The 20369-nt window shown below is 42.8% G+C and overlaps 1 protein-coding gene across 1 annotated transcript in view; it reads left to right on the top strand.

Annotated features, from left to right (window-relative positions):
• The window catches only part of LOC144797574 (uncharacterized), a 510336-nt gene extending 496926 nt beyond the window's left edge, over nt 1-13410 (top strand). Inside the window, exon 8 of the mRNA XM_078668235.1 lies at nt 12652-13410. Within this exon, the coding sequence (XP_078524361.1) occupies nt 12652-13229 (578 nt within the window). The 3' untranslated portion in view covers nt 13230-13410. The remainder of the gene's footprint in view (nt 1-12651) is intronic.
• The last annotated feature ends 6959 nt before the right edge of the window (nt 13411-20369 follow it).

Genomic DNA, 20369 nt, shown 5'->3' with positions numbered 1-20369 from the left:
AAATTTACTGAAAAAAACATAGGTTTCAGGCACGTTATTGTTCAGAATTAGCATTTAAAAAACCTTAGAAATTCATTGCAAAAACCATAGGTTTCATGGGCGTTATAGTTAGCTGGACATTTCACTTGTACAAATCCATAGAAATTCCCCCGTTATAGTTAGTTCAGCTAACTATAACTCACGCGCCAGCAATGCACTGCTGATGACGTCACATATTACATCACTCATGACATGGTCAGTGATATCACTCATGACAAATCTGGTTAAAAGAAAGTGACGGTAAGGCTTTGGTACTACACTTAGATAAGGTTCTGTCGTTGGGGCTGTTTTCAACAGAAGAGGCTCATTCCTTGGGTTTCAATAGCTCTTTTGCCTCTCTCGTAATATGCATCAAATTTAAAAAATGTTTTTTTAACCCAAGGAAAGTCCTCTTTCCTAAGGTTATCTGGGGACTCAGAGAGATGGGGGGCACCCTAGTTTCTTTGTTGAGTTCTTTACATACCCTAACCACAGGATACTGCTAGCTCTGTCCCGGTGTAAGCAATCTCTGGCAATCTCACTGTTCTCCACCAGTTCTAGATTGATCCAGATCGGTATCCAGCTCATAAGTGGCGCCAAACCTATCAAGTCGGAAACCAAGCCTATACCTAATTCTTGATGCACAATATAGGAGGGAGTTGATTGCGAGACCGAGAGCAGAGTTCTAAGAAACTAGTTTTCCACTATTTGTAGTTCCTCAGCCTCCTCGTAGCCCCAGATTTCAGACCCATTTTTGGAGATTGCAACACATTCAGCTCTGGGAAATCTGAGCATTGCTTCAATTGGCTTACTCCCGAGCCTGCGTGCACAGCCCAGGACTTTTACTGTTGATCTTGCCATAGCATTTTTTTTTTTTTTTTTTTTTATGTATATAAAGTTTTGGATAGCGTGAACAAGACCCCGAAGGGTATTAGAGCGCTTCACAGTAGAGGGGGGAGGAAACAAAGTAAGGGGACGTTGAAGAGATAGTAAGGGAGTCTAGCATGCTGCGCTAAGCAAAATTGTACATAGATACGAGCAAAACATTACATAATAAGGTAGGCAGAGAAACAAAGACATTACAATTTTGCGGTACCCATGAGCCCCATTCATCAAACAATACCCCTAGGTATGTAAACGTTGTCACCCTTGTTATTTTGATTCCTTCACAGAAATACGTTTTTATCTTTTTCGGTCTCAGACCCATGGTCATTGTATGTGATTTGGAAAAGTTAATGCTTAAATACAGGGATCTCATGAAGACCGCAAGGGAGTCCAGGAGGCTCTGGAGCCCCACTGCTGTGCGAGCTAGTAAAACTGCATAATCTGCATATAAAAGAGCAGGGATTAACCAATCCCCCGCTCGACGAATATCTTTGCAGGCTGTACACAGAGAGGAGTCAAGATTATTTATATATAGAGTAAAAAGAAAGGGAGCTAAGTACAGCCCTGACTGACTCCTCTTCCAATGCAAATGTGCTTGGTATGATTACCCCTCTGATCATATCTTAACATGGCAGAGAGGTCCCTGTGCAAATCTGACAGGAAATTTACTATACACCAGTCCATTCCCATTTCTATTAATAGGACCCATAATTTTAATCTATGAACTCGGTCAAAGGCCGAGAACAGGTCCATAAAGGCCATGGGTGGTGTCCCTTTCTTAGCACCTATGTATTTCTCAACTAACAGCTGCAGGTTTAGGCACTGGCCCATTGTGCTCCTACCCTTCCTAAAACTGTACTGCTGATTTGATAACACAAGACTCTCTTCTAACCATTCTGTTAGTTAGCTAAGGATCACTCTCTCCAATAGTTTCACAGCGGAACCAATCAACGATATGGGCCTATAACATTGCGGATCTCCTTTCTGCCCCTTCTTAAAAACAGGTATGAAAATAGATTGGGACCACGACCTCAGGGAACCATGCTGACTTGCCACATTAAAAACAAGAGTTAACATTTTAGACCAAAGTGCCACGTTCAGCTTATAAAGGTCTGCCGGGATGCCATGTGGACGGGGAGCTTTATTACTAATCATCTGCATTATTGCCACTCCTACTTCTTCTTCGTTAGACTTTGTGTGTACCCATATTTGATGTGTGTGGGCATAGGGTTCCTACGTCAACCTGATCATCATATATATGTTTAAAATGAGTGAACCCTTGATCCTCAGGTATGTTACATTCCAGCAGGGAATTACTGGTCCCAGTGAAATAAGGTTTATTTACAATCGGCCAGAACCTAGCACTATTCTTAAGTACATACACAGCGAGTAAGTCATTCCAGGCTTCTTGTGTAATTTCAGCTTTACGATTTTCTATCACAGGCTTATATGTCTTTCTAAGAACAGCTATTTGGGGTTTATCTTGGGGGTACTTGCTTAAGGGCATTAAAAAGCTTTTGGTGGGCTTCAGAACATTTGTGATCAAATCACCTCTCACCTCTTTCATTACCATTCCTTCTTGGGCATATGAGACCTCTTGCCACTTGTTTGCAGATCCTTTCAAAGGCTCTGAGCGTTTTTACCACACCTTAGTATGATCAAGACAGAAACCAATGTCCTCCCTAGAGATTTCACATAGATCATTAAGAAAAAGTCCCGGGACTACCTTACTCCATTTCAGCCTACGGCTCTGATCTTTTAGCTTTAAACACAACTGGCGGTGGCCTCTCCCAATTTTCTAACTACTCCGGTGCCCCCACCCAATATTAGATATATGGGATTCTGATAACAAAAATGTGACCACAGCGCGTTGTAGGACGTCATGTGAGTTAAGATGCCTGGAGTAATAAAGATGTAGTCTATTATGTATTCAAGCCTCGCCCCTTAAAAGTGGGGATCGTGGACTCTCTTAGGTTTACACTTGGTTGTAGTAAATCAAATTCAGACAAAAGCTCCTCAAGAAACCCTCCTTGCTATGTGTGCTCAAAATGCAAGCAAGAACAGTTTTCAGGGGCCCAGAATATCAGCAACATGACAATTCATTGTACATAAATGTATATTTGAATCGCCTAAGATTATTACCAAATAAAAAGTGGATTTCTTTTCCCTATATGAGTCTAAAAACATTTAAATTTCCATAAATTTTCATTTATAAAAGTACGTTCAAAAGAGTTATAAATATTTACAATGAGTAATGTTAGCATGTGAACAGGCGTTATTTCACTAAACAGTTGCGGGAGCCAGAGTCCAATATGCAGTAAGTTCCTGAGAGGTTATGGGAAATTAAAGTTATTAAGCCCCCCTTTGCTCTATCTGCTAGGGAGGTCTGTGTGTGTTCCCAGTAGCTCTTATACCCATCCACCCAGTAGCTATTATGCATTTCCAATGTTTCTTTTAAGCCCACCATATCATACTCCCTCAGAACATCAGACCACCTGAGATCATCTCTTTTATTTCCAAGACCCGCTATGTTCCAGCTAAGAACCCTTAGATATGATTTAACTACCTAGTCATTCTAATTAATGGGGCCAGGAGGATTGGTAGTTCTTAACTCAGCCGTACTCTGGTTCAAGTGGGGAGGGGATGATGCCAGTCAATCACTGTTATCCAACTGGCTCAAAGGAAGGAATCTGTTAGTAGTTTTGGGTCTGTTTTCCCCTACCCACCCCCCATTTAGATCTCCTGGTCTTGAGAAAGGTATTTGAATATTGGGAGAATCGTCCAAAAGAGAGAGGCCGTCCCTGACTCTTAATCTATTAACCAGTCTTGCCTTTGCTGACTCCAGTACTAATCTCCACAAATCACTCGGGCCTTTGACCTGGGTACCCACTATATGAGGATAAAAAAAAACAAGAGGCAAAGCCTTATAATATCCTCCGGGCCCTGGTTTAGGCCTCCCTGAAACAACTTCCCTGCCATATCTGTCTGGTCAAAATTTATAATAATGCAGACTTCATCTCCCTGTTTTTCCCTCCTTCCTACCCAACTCACTTGTCTAGCCATAATGATATGGTCGGAGGCTAGGGCCCCGTTTACTGACAGTTGTTTACACCCAAATGTTGTTTTACACATGAGCTCTTCAGTAGATTCAATAGTTTTGTCTATAAGCGGGGGTACTCCTATTAATACTGCTACCAAAGGGGTACTTCAGGGGGGAGATGTAGCCTACAGCTATTAGCAATCGTAATTGCATTCCTACTTGTAGGTATTTTACCCTGCCCAGCATGAAGTTGGTTTTCTGAGGGAAGGTGTTCGCCTATACACTTGAAATTCGTGTCTACCACCTTGGCACCCAAATTATCGCCAGACTTCACCTTATCGTAGTTAGCTGGGCCAAAATGTGAGGTGCTTTGGCCTTCCTGACTCAGTGACACCCCTCCTTTTCATCTATAAGCAGTATATGACAAAATGTCTGCATCAAGCATATTTTTAATCTCACTCTTGGTTTTCAAATCCACTAAATGAGTCTCAATTTGTGCCATTCTCCCCATCAGCCCCTCCACCAATGTCTTCACAAAGTTTGGAAATATCCTCTAGGAGTGTTGAAAAAAGTGGTTCCAAACATGACTGAAAAAGACCTCCCACAGATTGTCTCTCTGCTGGGTATAATAAGTAATCAGAGTCCAGGCCTCCTCCCCGGTCCTGGCACAACAGAGGTTTAGCCGTGCCTGTGCCGGATTTTGTGCCTTTCTTCTTCTTTTTCTTTTTTACTGAGACCGTAATCAAGTGAGGTGGAGATGGGACAGCCCCACCCAGATTTCCCCTTCCTCTGTCAGAGACCCCGTGATAGATCCTGCGGTCCTGCCTTAAAACAATCTGCTCCATGGTAGTGACAGGTGCCTCACATGGTGTTGTGATCAATGAAGCAACAACTGATAATGTACTCGACATTAAGTGCTCAGCCCCCAGATCAGGCTGCTCCTCAGCATTTTGGATCTACTCTGTTAGGTCTCCCACAGCCTTAGTTAAATACGAAATATTAGAGGCACAGTTCAGTGGAACTTTAGCTTTAGTCTTGCCCAAATCAGAGCGACAAGGTTGTTTACGCTTACCCATGATGGCTTCTGTAGGGTGGACGAAAGAGGGGGCCCCAGCCCAGCCTCTGCTAGTCACTGACGAGTGCAGATGGGCCCCCCTTGGCTGAGGCTTCACCTGGGTGCACCTGCATGCGTCCCGTGCTGCATAAGCCCCAAGAAGCCTTTAAGCACCTCCTGGCATGAGTCACAAACATTGGCGTCGCCTGCGGGGAAAGCCTGGTGGGGGTTGGAGTCCCCAGGAAAAGTGCTGAGTAAGATGACGGGCACTCGCACTGTGCGAGCCGTGAGCAGCCGTTAAGCACCTCCTGGCGTGAGTCACAAATGGTGGCAGTGCCTGCCGCAAAGCCATGCGGAGGTTGGAGTCCCTAGGAAAAGTGCTGAGTGCGAAGACGGGCTCCCACTCCAATTAGTGCAACAGTAGGCAAAGTGTTGGATCGCAAAAAGGTCAAATGTACTAGTCCCACTCCAGTCAGTGCAACAGTAGGGAAAGTGTTGGATTGCGGAGAGGTTACATTTACAATCTCCACTCAAATCAGTACAACAGTAGGGAAAGTATTGGATTGCAGAAGGGTAAAAATTACTATTCCCACTCCCGTCAGCGCAACAGTAGGGAAGCGGTTGGACTGTGGAGGGGTTACATTTACCATTCCCACTCCAATCAGTGCAATAGTAGAGAAAATGTTAAATTGCTGAGGAGTAACAATATTGAATAACATTTTTAGTAATTAAGTAGAAAAAATATTTATCAATTTTTGAAAAGAAATATTCAAATTAAGTATTTATTAGAATCTTTATTACATATTATACATTAATACAAATATTGTAATTTAATTAAATTCATTTAAAAAAACGTTATTTCAATCACTCTAGATCAAAAAATTATTACACAGAACAAAGCAGTTACAAACACAAATGATACAACATAAAACTTTTGAATACTCTTTTGTCGGTCCATTACAGTAGCAGCAGAGAAGAGACATTTTAATTTTAAAAGACCACGGAGATTCACCATAAAAATACTTTTGTTTTGAAAACAAGATGTAAAATGCAATAAATATCTTCTATAAATGCTACAAGACTTAACTTTGCTAGAGTTTATCCAAGCGGCACAATACAGTATGAAGGGACCCTACAGAGGGTGGCAACCTCAGGACTACCAAGAGAACACTTGGTATGCCCCAGATCTACAGGATCCTTATTCGTGGTCATCATTTTTGTGCCACTGTACTATTCAAATTTAAACTTTTGTTTTTGAAAGTAACATTTTTAGTACCTTTCTTAATTGGCATTTTTCAGCAATAAACACAAATATTTTTCATTAAAGTGCTCACAGTGCACCATGTATTGTCAACTGAGGATTTCTAGTCCTCTAAACAACAAAGGGCCCGATTATGATGTCTGTCGGAGTTGCCTCTGACCAATATCATGGTGGAATAGGGACTGACCGAACTCTGGTCGGCTGTCCCTACCGCCGAATTATGATGCAACCGCACATGGTGCGGTTGCATACTGACATTTCCCTATGGGAGCTTGTGCTACAGCCATAAACCGGCCATAGCACAAGGTCCAATAGGGAACTGGGAGCTTGTGTTCATCCCTGCACCGCATTGCAGGCTCCTCAGGGTGCCTGCCACACGATGCAGGGATCAACAGGGTGGCACCATTGGTACCCCCTCGGTCCCCAACCGGAGGCCGCAAAGAGAAGGGGGCCCTCACTGGGAGCCCCCAAACTCGCTTTCCAACAGGCTTTACCCGTCAGAAAGCCCGGCATGGAAAGCCTGTCGAAAACCGAGCATCGTAATCCCAATGGTGGAGATGCTGTCCATTGGGATTATGGGACGGCCTCCAACTGGCCGACAGGCTCCTTGAGCCCATTGCAATCCAGCCGAAATGACCGGCCAGTTTCAATTCTGACCGCCTATATTGTTATTAGATGGTTGGAATTGAAACCCAAGATCTCTGTCGAAAAACCCCAGACCTAAGGTCGGAAGCTTTCCGACCAAGAACGTAATAGGCCCCAAGGTGTCTCATTGCTTAACATTTGTTTAGCAGAGTTAGTTTCTGGCATTCAGTTAAACATATTATAACTGATAAACCACCACCACAAAGCATGTTCACATTATAGTAGAAAGCAGAAAACATTGGGTTTTACTGCTTTTACTTTACTTCACATATACTGCACGTTTACTGTTTTAGCACCCTCTGGTTTCAAACATTTTAGGCACAGCCCCTACCTCTAAGCTCTTTTCTGTGATGGATGCTCCTGCTCTGGTCATATGCCCTTGTGTCCAACTTCAATGTCCCTGGATCCCCAGGATCTGCTACATTCCGGTTTCATGAGCCTGAAAATTTCATGACACTCCAGCTCAAATGTTTCTGTCTAGTGGCCTATATGTTAGCAGCTAAATTCCAAGGCAAACAGTGCCTTATTATGTCATCCTGCTTCACTGAGAGAACAATTGAGTTTTGCTTTATCCAAGCTCTGGTAACAGGATTGTTGTTACAAAGATCATAGTGCATACAGATGCATACCCAATCCAATCCAAACAAGCATTTTTTGACATATTAGTCATAAAAGCACGATACATAAATATTCCACAAAACACAGTATGAAGGTATGGTTTAAAGCCTGTTTGAGGAAATTAAATTATGTCATCATAAATAACAAATTTCAGTTAAAACATTTAAGACTACTACATGTTCTCAATTTATAAAACAATAGCCTTTACTAAAATTTGTTACCAAAGGGGTACAATGATTTGGCCACAGATAATTAATCCAGGCACTTAGTTGCAACTCCTACCTACATTGCAGAGTATGTGGCTTACGGCTTCCCTAATGCATGTGCAAATGGGCAATAACAGGCTTGGCCTTATTTTACTGGGAGAGAACGCGATCTTATAGCCTAAGACCACCCCAGATATTTTGCTAGTGCAATGACAATAGCAGTTGACGTGTCGGTGCATAGTATCCTTAGTGCTCCACCACTTCTTTGGGTGCCTGGGAATTTGGAAATTGGAACAAGCCATGCACGGCGCAGGACAGCATATGCTGGGCAAGCAAACAATAGATGTGCCAGCGACTCCACATTGGCCTGGCATGAGGGACACATATTCTTGCCTATTTTAGCCCATCTGGCAGTAAAATCTCTTATTGGCAGTGAGCCCACCCTAAATTGGAAGTATAACTTCCGATCGTGCAGGTTTGTTATGGTGTCCCAGTATTGCTCTAAAATAGGAGTTAGTTTAACTTCCAAGACGCCTCCAGTTATCGAAGATGACTCACTGTTTCTCAGCGTGTTGTACGTTACCATGTCCCAGTATTTTTCTTTTAAGCTCTTTTTCAAAGGGATCATCCCACAACGCTGTCATGCCAATGCTTATTAAAGTGGCTCTAGCCTCCCATAGCCAATGGAAATTATCAGCCTTTATTACATCTTTAAAGCCTGCAGCATATGTTGCCAATTCAGGTGTACTCTAAATTCTAGGCCAGTATAGTAGGGGGGTGTAATTTAGCTGTATGTGCCAAGGTCGTAAAGTAGGGGACACACTGGAGTGCTTTGTGGGAGGTTGGTGATCTTGCATAGGAACCTATTTTCTACTACGGTAAGCTTAGACAGATTCTCATCACCCCATAGCTCAGCCCTGTAAAGGGCTGAGCTGACCACTTTCATAGTGTACATCTGAAGCACCGGACTGACTGGTTTGGTGAGTGAGGCGTTATACTCGAGTTGAAGCACTCCCGATAGTTGCCGTTGCTATAATGTTGCCAGATTAATCTGTTGATTTCATTTCACGTCATTCTGTATATTAACCCCCAGGTATGTAAAGGATTTGACTTGTTCCAAGGGGCGGTTGTTCATTAGGATGCCACTTTTGAATTCTCTATGTGGATTAAAAGACATAAAGCTAGTTTTTTGACACATTAACTTACAAGCCTCGCACAAAGCAAAACTCCTTAAAAATTGACAGGGCTCGTTGAAGACCACTCGGAGTGTTTGAAATAATTAATGCATCATCTGCAAACATTAAAATCGGGATTTTTACACCTGGTAAGATTGAAGAGTTAGTAGCAGTAGATTCCATACAATTCACTATTCCGTTGATAAACAAGGAGAATAGTGTGGGTGCCATGACTCGGCCCTGGCGCACACCTCTCTCAATTTGATAGGGCCTGGTAACATTACCCTGTGACCCACATCAAATTTCAGCATAATTATCCTCATGTAGTCTGATAATGAGGGTTAGTAGTTCAAGAGGTATCCCCATTTCTTGCAGAACCACCCATAGTTTGATACGGGGGACAAGTTCAAATGCTGATAGTGCTTAAAGATGCATACAGAATCAATGGTCTCTGATAAAAATACTGCACCCAGCACTCCTTTTTCTAGTTTTACTCCATGATAGTCTGAAAAGTGATTCCTATATTAGTCACAGCCCCTTGTACAGAAGGACCAGGGGCCGTATCTTAAACATCATCAGTGCTCACCACTGTGACTGCATTTACTGGAAACATATTGAACTGAGGTTATTCTTTCTCCCAAGATGGAAGATGCACTAGAACAGTAAAAGCTGCACAGACCACTAAGGTAAAGTACCTTCTGCAGTTCTCACAGATGCCTGGCAGGAACACAATCCAGTACTAGTTTCCAATAAACAAAGGCCGTCATGATTGGTAAAAATCAGTATTAAGCTGTCCTTTTTCTGGCTTTCAAATAGACGTAGTAAAAGAATGTAATATAAACTTCATTCTAGCTGCACAGGCAAATGGTACTGCAGATAATAGCATTTCTTTACAACCGCTGCTACGTCTACATTCAGGAGCATAGTTTGCTGCCACCAATGTCCACAGCTAACACAATGCTTATTAATTCCAAAGCAGTCTTCTCCCTACAACCAGGCAGAGCAGACAGTAATGATACGTTTATTAGCTCAATTCTTGCATGGTATATCGAGACAGGGCAGTGTGACACTGGCTTGTAATAGCAGATTACTGAGCACCCCATAATACATATGTCTCTTATTGTAAATAGAAAATGTTAATTCAGCTGATCTTTGCCATTTGTCTAAAGAATAGAGCAGCAGGAAAGTATGTTAAATGCCTATAATTCACCTTTTATCTACTACAATGAAATATTAAAATGAGGAAACATTTCTCCATCCTTGTACGTGTTTGACATTAGTTGTGATGTTTTCAGAATTTACTTGCATAAAAATGAAGGAAACAGTGTCTGTTCTCCTTAGCACTCAATGAGGTCTGCATACGTTTCTAAGGTGGCCCCTCACCCGCATAACGTAGGTTGAACAACAATGGTGTTATCCTGTATTAAGAAGATCATTGTTCTTCTTTGTCGCTGCAGTCAGAGTTGTTGAGTCCTCAGCAATCTTGCAAGACAAAGTTGGCTCCAAAAAGCCTGCCTGCGACCTTCATGAAAGATGTTCACAGCTTCTGCTTGCATAAAATCAAGCCTCCCAGGAAATTAAAGTTTTTTTCTCTCTGCCTACTGCTTGTCTCATCTTGAATACATTTTTTAATTATTTTGAAAAGAGCAGGCCTCACAATGAATGGTGTTTAATGCAAGTAGTAACATATTAATCTCAATGCAAATCCACTTATTTCTATAAATAATATAAAACATAATTTTACATATATATGAATAATCAATGCACTATCAAATAATTATGAAGCCAATAATACTAGCATACTAAATGCAGTACTCGTTTATATATGGACAATGTACACTTGTATGAATATTTGAGATCTAGGAAATTCAATAGGCGAGTACATAAGCAGAAAACCCAAATATTATATCAGCTGGACTGCTGGAAAGAGGGGTTTGAGTACTGAGATATTAAACATTCAATGGAACGAAATAATGAAAATATACTTAAAAGATCAAATTCAATGAAAGGGAGTTAGGATCAAGAAACAAGGGAGGAATAATTGACTGTGCAAATGAAAAGTGAAGGGAGTTGATAAGAGCAAATTTCTGTACAAACAATATAAAAATGCCATCCCTGCAATTTTGTAAGGAATGAAAAAGCAAATCAGTGATTACCACTGATCTTTATACTTTTTGAAAACTTTGGAAAATACTGCATAACCCTATTAGGATCAACAACTAATAGAAATTGAAGTCAGGAAAGCCTTGGTATGGTTCATTCTCATTTATAGGCTCTCCACGTTAATAATTCAGCTTTCTCATCATAATGTCATAATTTAATTTCCTTTATTCCGTCCTCTAAGTCACTTCTTGTCACTTCGTCCAAACTGTCACAAATTTCTTTAGGTAACTTCTGTGGCTGTGTAGAATATTATCAATAACCATGAAGGGGTCTATTCCCAGTTCCCAACTTACTATTCAGTGTGTCTCTTCTGCTACCAAAAGCACGACAGCTAATTGGTGTCCTTGATTTAGCCAGCAACCTTTCCTCTTTTGTGATTTCCAGCAAACAGCAAAACAGGCGGAGGGCTGGACTCACAACAGTATGAATACTTGCAGTTTTAAATGATTTGTAAATTAATCTTACTGTAATTCATGCGTATTTGGCACAGGCCGATTCTGAATATATTTTTCTACTGCAAAGATTTTAATTAATCATGCAATAAAGATAATTGAATTGAATGGACTCAATCTTTAATCCTATTATCTTGAGTGCGGTATTCTACTTTGGCATTAAGTGCTGTTCCCTCTATTAGAGAGGCTTCTCTTCTGAAACTCTGCCAAATGATTATATCTGCTGGGCTTGGAGAACTCTTTGCTGAAGTTCTTACTCCTCAGATGGTACCTGACTTTTACTTATTCAGTAGTCATGTTGACCCGCTTCTGTTATATTAATCCATATGTATTCCTTTCTCTTTCCAGTGCATCATACCCTTAGGTTTGGCATTTGTTAATAGATAGGCTCTGCTCTTGGCCCGTAAAGGAATGCCTAAAGTTGTTTCTCTCTTCCTAACATTGCAGCCATTCCTGATACAATAGTTTGCAGTAGAAGAAAGAATACTCAATCAGATCGGCTTACAGTCCCTCCTCTCTATAAGCCCTTTTCTAAGCATGCAAGTGGATCCCCACTAGGTTCATGCAGTCATTCATTATCTACCTGCAAAAGGGATTTCCAATAATCTTCTGATGGTAATGTGATCCTTATCCTCCATCCTGTGACACTTTACCTCAACAGTGAACATTTTAGTGCAACAGCTTAACCCTGTCTTTGTAGAGAAAAGATAACAAACCCCTGCCACTATGTTTTGAAAGAGCTGTGCAGGCCAAATTCTTGAATTATATCTGGTACTTCTTGGCTTCAGAGTCGGGAATGGGAAATTTAAAATGAACTCAACCATCAAGTGACTAAATATTAACTGAATTTCTGTGAAAAACAGTCATTAAATTGCATGATTTTAAGCCTTGAGAAAGTTCCTAAAGCCGAACAATTACATATTGAGAAGAAAGAGTTTCATTTGTTATCAATACAATAAAATAATTACTAATTAATCATGGAGATCAGGTGCCTATAAATACATGTGTGTGTAACCTGCTGATCTGTGCACATGAATTAAATTCGATGTACTTCATCCATAATGCAGACTGACACAAGATACATTTATTCACACATATATGTCTGATTACTTGAATTTTGTTTTAATCCAACAGGTGGAGGAAGAAAATGCAGGAAAAGGAGAACAGACTTTTTTGTGGAATACACTGATAAAACAACAGCAGTCAACAACGAGCATGAGCAAACAAAAGAGGAGGCGGAAGTACTCCAGAGCTCTGACATGAGAACGAAGTTCGATAGCCAGTTGTGGTCAGATCATAATATAGAACTTGGAGAAGGAACTTCATCGTCTCATGAAATTAGCTTCACTAATCCTGAACATTCGGATGGCAGTCGCAGAACTTCCACAGTAAAACAAACTTACATGGATGATGAGCTTGCTGGCAACTTGTGGAAGGCAAAGCTTCTTAAGGATCATCCAAATGTACAGCCACATTTGAGGCCATATGCATGTACTGAATGTGAAAAGAGTTTCAAAATGAAGCATCATCTCACCCGACACAAGCGAACTCATACTGGAGAGAGACCCTTTAACTGTACAGAGTGTGGAAAAAACTTTAGTTTAAAACACCATCTTATTGGACACCAAAGAACGCATAATGTAATGAATGTGAAAAAAGCTTCTTTTAGGGGAAACACAATATTTCACTCAAGAGAACCCAAATGGGAGTAGAGACAGATAAAAGCCCATGTGTTGGTACAAGGTGGTTGCAGTACTGAAGCATCAAATGTTGTAAAATTCTTTAGATTTCCTGCTTTAGTGTTAGTTCCACATGGACGTTATTCATTGTCCCATCACAGATCTGAGAGAAGAGAAGTCCACAACGCACATGCAGGTAAAAAAGGGAGAAGTCTGTTATATAATAGCTGAATGCTAAAATAACGTGTGACCTGCTTCTTCCTTTTTAATCCAACACAAAAGTAGCCTAGGTCTTGCAAAAAAAACTTCCAACCTCCTATAAACAAAACAGGGCCCAATACAAAACTGACAATATAAAACAAAGTGGTCTAATTGTATTTAAATTTAAGTTGAGGCCCTTATTGCCAACAGTTTAAAAATCACATTTAATTAAGCATGTTGTCTATTAAAAAATCTATCTTGTGGTCATATATCATGCATTAATAAATCCTCCTATGAGCAATACATTTTTTTTAAGGAGGTCCTATTTGCTGATGAATCATATATAATTAGCCACATCAATCCTTCTAACATAATTATATTTCCCATAGTCATAGCCTTGATATACCTTCGCGTTCAGGGAGGAAACTGTAAGATCAGGCACATACTAAACTTTCTGACATTAAAAGTCACTGCGTTTTTAAAGTCAGATACGTTGCAAACAGTTAACAGCCATAATACTTGGCTGCATTACAACCCATTTCACTTCAGATTTCACACTGGTCTTCAGAGTATCCTTGTTTTCCCTGTTTTAGTCTTCGGGGGGTTGTCTATCGGTCTGCATTTTTAATAGGGACTGGCTGCTAAGCCGTGCAGGAGGATCTTTTTTCCCACAGAACATTTCTAGCTCTTTTCATGTTTTTGAGGCCATGGGTCCATAGATAAAAATTGTGCATGCTTTGGAGACCCAATGGTATCTTTGGATATGCACGAGAAAAACCTCATTACTTGAGGCATGTTACCTGCTTGCTACTTTAGTTCTCCTAAATACATCTGCCATAATTGTTACAGCTTGGCTTTTTTATTACATCCAGTCCAACACCGAATTCCTCAAATCCCAGAGATACCCGTCATCGGGCCAAGTAAGTGTTGAGATAACCTGACAGATGGTCAGCTTGACAAAAATCTTATACTCCAAGCAGAAATGTCAAAGGGTTATCCAGAAATATGCTAAAGGTTTGGGTCATGGCCATCGGACGTCATTTATAGACTTTACTAGGGAATATTGCTGATCCAAGCAGAATCAACAGTGTACTTGGTCCCTCTCAAGACATTTGATTGCAATGGGACCCACTAGACTGCATTTCCTCCTTCAGTCGCTTTCCCCAGCAGGATGTGCCTACATCAAATATCCCAGCCAGATCTGCTGCCATCCGATCTGAATGTGAGGTGCAGGTCCTTGCCAAGTAATACTTTACCATTCCATGCTTTTGTGACGAAGCCACCAAATATAGTCTGTCCTTGAAGGGATTCCTGCTTCATATAAGGTATACCTTTTCTTAGATTTAGATCCTTCCAGCACTATCTTGACAGTGGAGTTGTCTGAGAAAAATGCTGAATCAAGGCCTACTGGATACCCTCCACATGGATAGCATTCATAGACATGATGTCTTCTGTAGCATGCTGGCAATCCTCCTGCATACCCCCACATGGACAGCATCCATAGACACGATGCCTTCTGTAGCATGCTGGCAATCACCTCCTTTATTGCTCTGATCTTGGCTAATGGAGGCTGCTGCTACAAATATTGTGAACCAGGAGAAATCTAGTCTCTGTTTTGACATCTGATCTAACTTGACTTTGTTTATGATGAAACTCAATCAGTTCAAAAGGACCATTTATACCTGTGTATCAAGCCTGCCCTGGACATTAAGATCGGTTCCCACACATAAATTGTCATCCAGACAGGATTCACCCAGAGAGACTCCGCCCCTGGCTTGAGTGAAACAAAATGGGTCTGAGGATGGTCCGAAGAGTAAACGGGAGAACCTCAAAATCTGTGCCACCCAGATAAGCAGATAAACCTTCCTGTGGGATGTATAACTTTCCACCAAAAGCTAGGGTAATGTAAGTATAGCTTTGTTGAAAGTATCTCTTCAAAAGGATATCACAATGCGTGTCGTCCACACTGAAGTTCCTGTAATCCAGGCAGCAAGTCAACACTTTGGGATTCATCACAGGATGAAAGAATTCTCATTTGTTCTGCACCTATAAAACTTCCCCTAATGTTGGACTCAAGTTTATCGGCAAAATATGCTGCCTTTATATTGATATGAGCCAGTAAGCATTCCCTAAAATACACATCTCCCTCTCTGTCTTTCACTTTCAGGTCTACAAAAACTCCTCCCTTACCCTCGCTGTTTAAGCTGTCTCAACAATTATTGTGAGTGGTCTTGGGAAGTGTAATATTTCCTCCGGGATGCTCCTAAGTAGTGAGCCTAACTTTCCTTTCTTGTGGTACTTCCCATGTTTATTTCCTACGTGTGACCAGGTTAGTGGTCTCTGTCACTTTACTTTCCACAGATAGTCTAGTGATACAACCCACCTCAAATGATTGCACACCTGTTTGTCATGGTTTTTATGGTTCTTAGTGGTGTCTTTATAAGTGCAACACCAGCACACTTACATTCATTCCTTTCTTTCAGCATCATCGTCACAGATCCAGAGAGCTACCATCGTCATTTCTGACCATCATTTTTGACCCTTTTGTTGACCTTTTGGGATCAATTTCTCCCAGTGTGCTAGATACATGTCCCCTAACAAACTTGCAGGTTTCAAACCTTGTGGTGAATGTCACAGACAGATGCCTGTGTCTAATCCCCACTTGGTCTGTCTATGGTGCCTAGGGTCGGACCATAACCCTGGATCCAGCGCTGATTGCTGGTCAATGTACCTGAAGGTGATTGGGGTGTGAGCAATGAAGCTTCTTACAGCACAACGTAAGAAGGCTCCACTCCTGGTTCTGGGGGAGATCTCGAGCCCGGTCATGGAGCCAGTCTCACAGATGGTCATCTTCAATTTCCAAGTCTTTGTCACTTATGGGCCCTGCTCCCACACTCCGCCGGGGGAGCTGGCAGCTTGGTCTGCTCTGCGCCTTTCCGAATTGCCCGAGAGGCCCAGCGACCCCCTTCTCAACCTAGGACATTTCACATATCCGTGCATTCTATCATTGGGCCACCGACTCCCTCGGGCCCTAGGGAGCTGAGAGGTGCCCCAGGTGGGTTACTGCTGTTACCAGATCAGGACCTGCTCTGCTAAAGCTAATTCACCGGTGCCTCATGGTGATGCAGAACCCATCGCCCATCACATGTCTGACTCTGACTCTGCACCTCCACGATGCCCTTCGATGTCAACACCTGCGCTGACCAGACTATGCTACCCCTCTGGTTCAGACTCATGGCCTCTGTCCATTGAGAGTCTCAGCTTTGTGGAGGGTGATGATGGCAACAAATATGAGTTTTCAGACCCAGCCAGCAAACTGGCCCAGTTCTACCAAGACAACTGGTATGAGAAGTTAGAAGATGCCAGCAGAATGGACATGTTTCCAGAATCTGGTTTGGTCTTTCCTTGGACTTGCCAAAGAGGAAGGTGCATTCTTCATTATAGTGGCGAGGAAAGCAACGGAGGTCCTTGATCTGCAGCTTCTCTCTATCGAAGTCAAGTCGACTGAGGTGCATCAACCTGAGCTAAGATCGGTGGTGCCTCTACTCCCTTTTAATGAATCCCTCATGGATATTCCTCTTGAGGCCTGGGCCAAACCTTGCACAGGAGCGCTTGTGCACAAGACCATTCTCTAACCTGCACGGGGGACCCAGCTTTCCTCACCCAACACCCCACCCCTGAGAGCCTGGTAGTGCAGGCCTCAGCCACCAAAGTCAACCCTAGTACATTCCATACCACCCCACCAGACAGATAATCCAAAAACCTGGACAATTTAGGGAAGAGGATTTTTTCTTTAATCAGCCTTGCAATGTAGTCGGTGAACAACCCATGCCTCTAGGGCCTGTACAACCATACTGTGTGGGACTTGGTTGTGCAAGTGTTGCCTATGGCCCTGGAAGAGGCCCGAGCCATACTGAACCAGGCAATGATGGATGGCTCAGACACAGCAAAGTTCACCATAAACCACTGACTCGCTAGGCAGGGCCATTCCCCCAAAGGTGGTACTCAGTCGTCACTCCTAGCTCCAATCAACTGGCTTCTCAGGGTGTGTCCATTCTGCTCTGATAGATATGTCACTTGCTATCTCCTGACTGTTCAGCGACAAGGCCAATACAGCGCTCAAGCGCTTCAAGGAGAGTCGGTTCACCACCAGATCTTTGGGCCTTTCCTTGGCTCCACGCTAACTGCACTTCTTCCACCCTTCCATTGCTACAGTAGGAGCACCTAGCTGCGTCCGCAATACCATAAGTACCCCTAGGCCACGAGTCTTTTCAGCCTTTTCATGACCATGGAATCGGCTCCCACAAAGGCTGTGGGACCCAGAGCCAGCAAACTGTCCAGTTGTTCACTGCCTTTCTGGCTGCTTCAGCTTCAAAACCTTTTTAATATGCCCTCAACACAGCACACTCACCCTGTTGGCAGCAGGCGGGATCAGGTACCATCTGCCCCAATGGCAAGCGATAACCTTTGACAAGTGGGTGCTGCCAATCGTCTAGTGGGCTTATGCCCTCTGTTCCTGGAAACCCCATCGCCCTTGCCACCATCCTCAGTTCACCTAACAGAGGTCCACCTCTACTTGCTACATAATGAAGTGATGGCTCTTTTGACCAAAAAAGCAATGAAGAGTGGTTGTATCCACGCTACCTTCTGGTGCTTAAAAAGAATGGAGGCTTCTACCCTTATATATTCACACGCTCAATACTTTCATACGAAAAGAGAAATTCAAGATGTTCACCTTGGCCCAGGTCCTATCTGCCTTAGATTCTGGATATTGGATGGTAGCGTTGGACCTGCTGGATGTGTATTTTCACATTCCTATCCTGCAGGCCCACTAGCCCTACCTGCGGTGTATCAGGAGAACTTTAAGTTTGATGTGCTCCCTTTTGGCCCTACTAGTGCCCCTCTTGTGTTCACCATAGTAATGGCAGTGGTTGCAGCACATCTTCGGAGGTCAGGGGTTCCAGTCTTCCCCAACTTTGATGACTGGCTACTGAAGGCAGGCTCTCTACAACCAGTCATCACCTACGTCCAGACTACGACGAACCTCCAGCATTCCCTTGGCTTCACTATTAACATGCTAACGTCTCACCTAACTCCCTCCCAGATTTTCCTTTTCACCAGTGCTGCTCTGGACACGGTATAGTTTCGAGTCTATCCTCCCAAGAGGTGGGTCCAGGACATTCAGGCTATGATCCTAATGTTTCAGCCTCAGTCCTGGATCTCAGTGAGACTGACTCTGAGGCTGCTGGGTATGATAGCCTCCTGCATCCTGCTGGTGAAGCATACCAGATTGCAAATGTGGGCTGTGCAGTGGGACCTGAAGTCCAAGTGCGCGTGGCACAAGGGAATCTCTCTGATCTGGTCCTCATTTCAAAGGAGCCTGCAAACCATCTGCAGTGGGGGTTGCTGAACTGCAGGTTGGTCAGTGGTAGTCTGCTCTCCCTTTCCCACGCGGATATGACATTGGTGACCAATACACCACTTCTAGGATGGGGTGGCCACCTGGGAGAGGGGGAGATCAGAGGACTCTGGTCTGTGGAAGAGACACTGCTCCAAGGCAACTTTCTGGAGCTGAGGGAAATCTACTTGGCATTGAAAGTCTTCCTCCTATCCATCTAGGGATACTGGTCCAAGTGTTCAAAAGCAAAACCACTTCCATGTGGTCCCTGTGTCAGGAGGTCCTAAGCCTCTGGACATGGCTGGAACATCAGGACATCATAAGGGTCTTACAATCTGGGGTGAAACTTGGATCAATCTGTCGAGAACGTGAAATGTCAGCAGTACTGCGCTGTGGAGTTTCCAAAGTGGCTCTCACTCTGAGACGTGTTCTGTATCGAATGGAATTCATGACTCTTGTACACATTTCTGCTGATATTTCTCTAGCCTGAACTTTCAAGTAGAGCAGAACTAACCGAACCAAAGTAATCCTTGTGGCTCCAGATTGAGTAGGGAGAATGTGGTATCCTTTGGTTAGGCTGCTTCTTCTGGAAAATCTCCTGTCACAGCAACAGTGCCTGGTCTTGCACCCAATTTTGTGCACTCTCCACCTTCATGCTTGGAGAGTGAGTGGCGGCTGTTGAGTGTCTTTAATCTTCATTCCAAGATCTGCAATGTCATTCTGGCAGCCAGGCACCCTTCAACAAAACAGTATGTGCCTGCAATTGGGACAAGTTTGTGTCTTGGTGCTCCTCATGACAAGTTGAACCACTCTGTACCTCTCTGTCAGAGGTGATGTTGTTTGTGTTGTCGTTAGCCCAGCAAGGCCTTGCTCTGGGTACTGTTAAAGGCTACCTTTCTGTCATTTTGGCTTTTTTGCGGTTGCCGAATTATCCCTCTCTGTTCAAGTCACCAATTGTGACATGCTTCCTTAAAGGTTTACATTTTTTCTCTTCTATACCCCTTTGTTTTGCCCCAATGGGATCTTAATTTAGTTTTGATGCATCTTAGGTGTTCTCTATTTGAACCCTTGCACAGCTTTCCTGTAAGACTTCTGACTATTAAGACAGTCTTCCTAGTGGCCATTATATGAGCTAGGAGGGTCAACAAGCTTTAAGTTTGTTCAGTTAACACTCCGTACACAAGCTTTCACCCAGACAAACTGGTTCTTTGAACTTGGGCCTCCATTCTGCCCAAGGTAGTGACTCCCTTCCATGTTGGGCAAAACAACATGTGCCGACATCCAAAGAAGAGAATAGACTCCATTGCCTGGATCTAAAAAAAGCTGTGTCCTTGTATATCGAGCACACAACGTCACAGTGGCAGGGTATACAATGCAGCACCACTACCAGTGTTATACAAAATATATTCAGAAAAAAACCTAGGTATGGCTTCCTGAAGAGTCTCTAGCAAAGTGCCCACCTCTAAAGACCAGCCACCGTTAATGGTCTTAAATACAGCATATAAACACAAAGGTAAGAGAGGCACATATGCAAGGACAACTGAAGAACAATCCTTGGATTAAATTCCTAAAAC

The sequence above is a fragment of the Lissotriton helveticus genome, chromosome 12 (genome assembly GCF_964261635.1).
Source record: "Lissotriton helveticus chromosome 12, aLisHel1.1, whole genome shotgun sequence".
Lineage (NCBI taxonomy): Eukaryota > Metazoa > Chordata > Amphibia > Caudata > Salamandridae > Lissotriton > Lissotriton helveticus.
The sequence above is the reverse complement of the archived record's forward strand: the minus strand, read 5'-3'. Positions and strand labels throughout refer to the sequence as shown.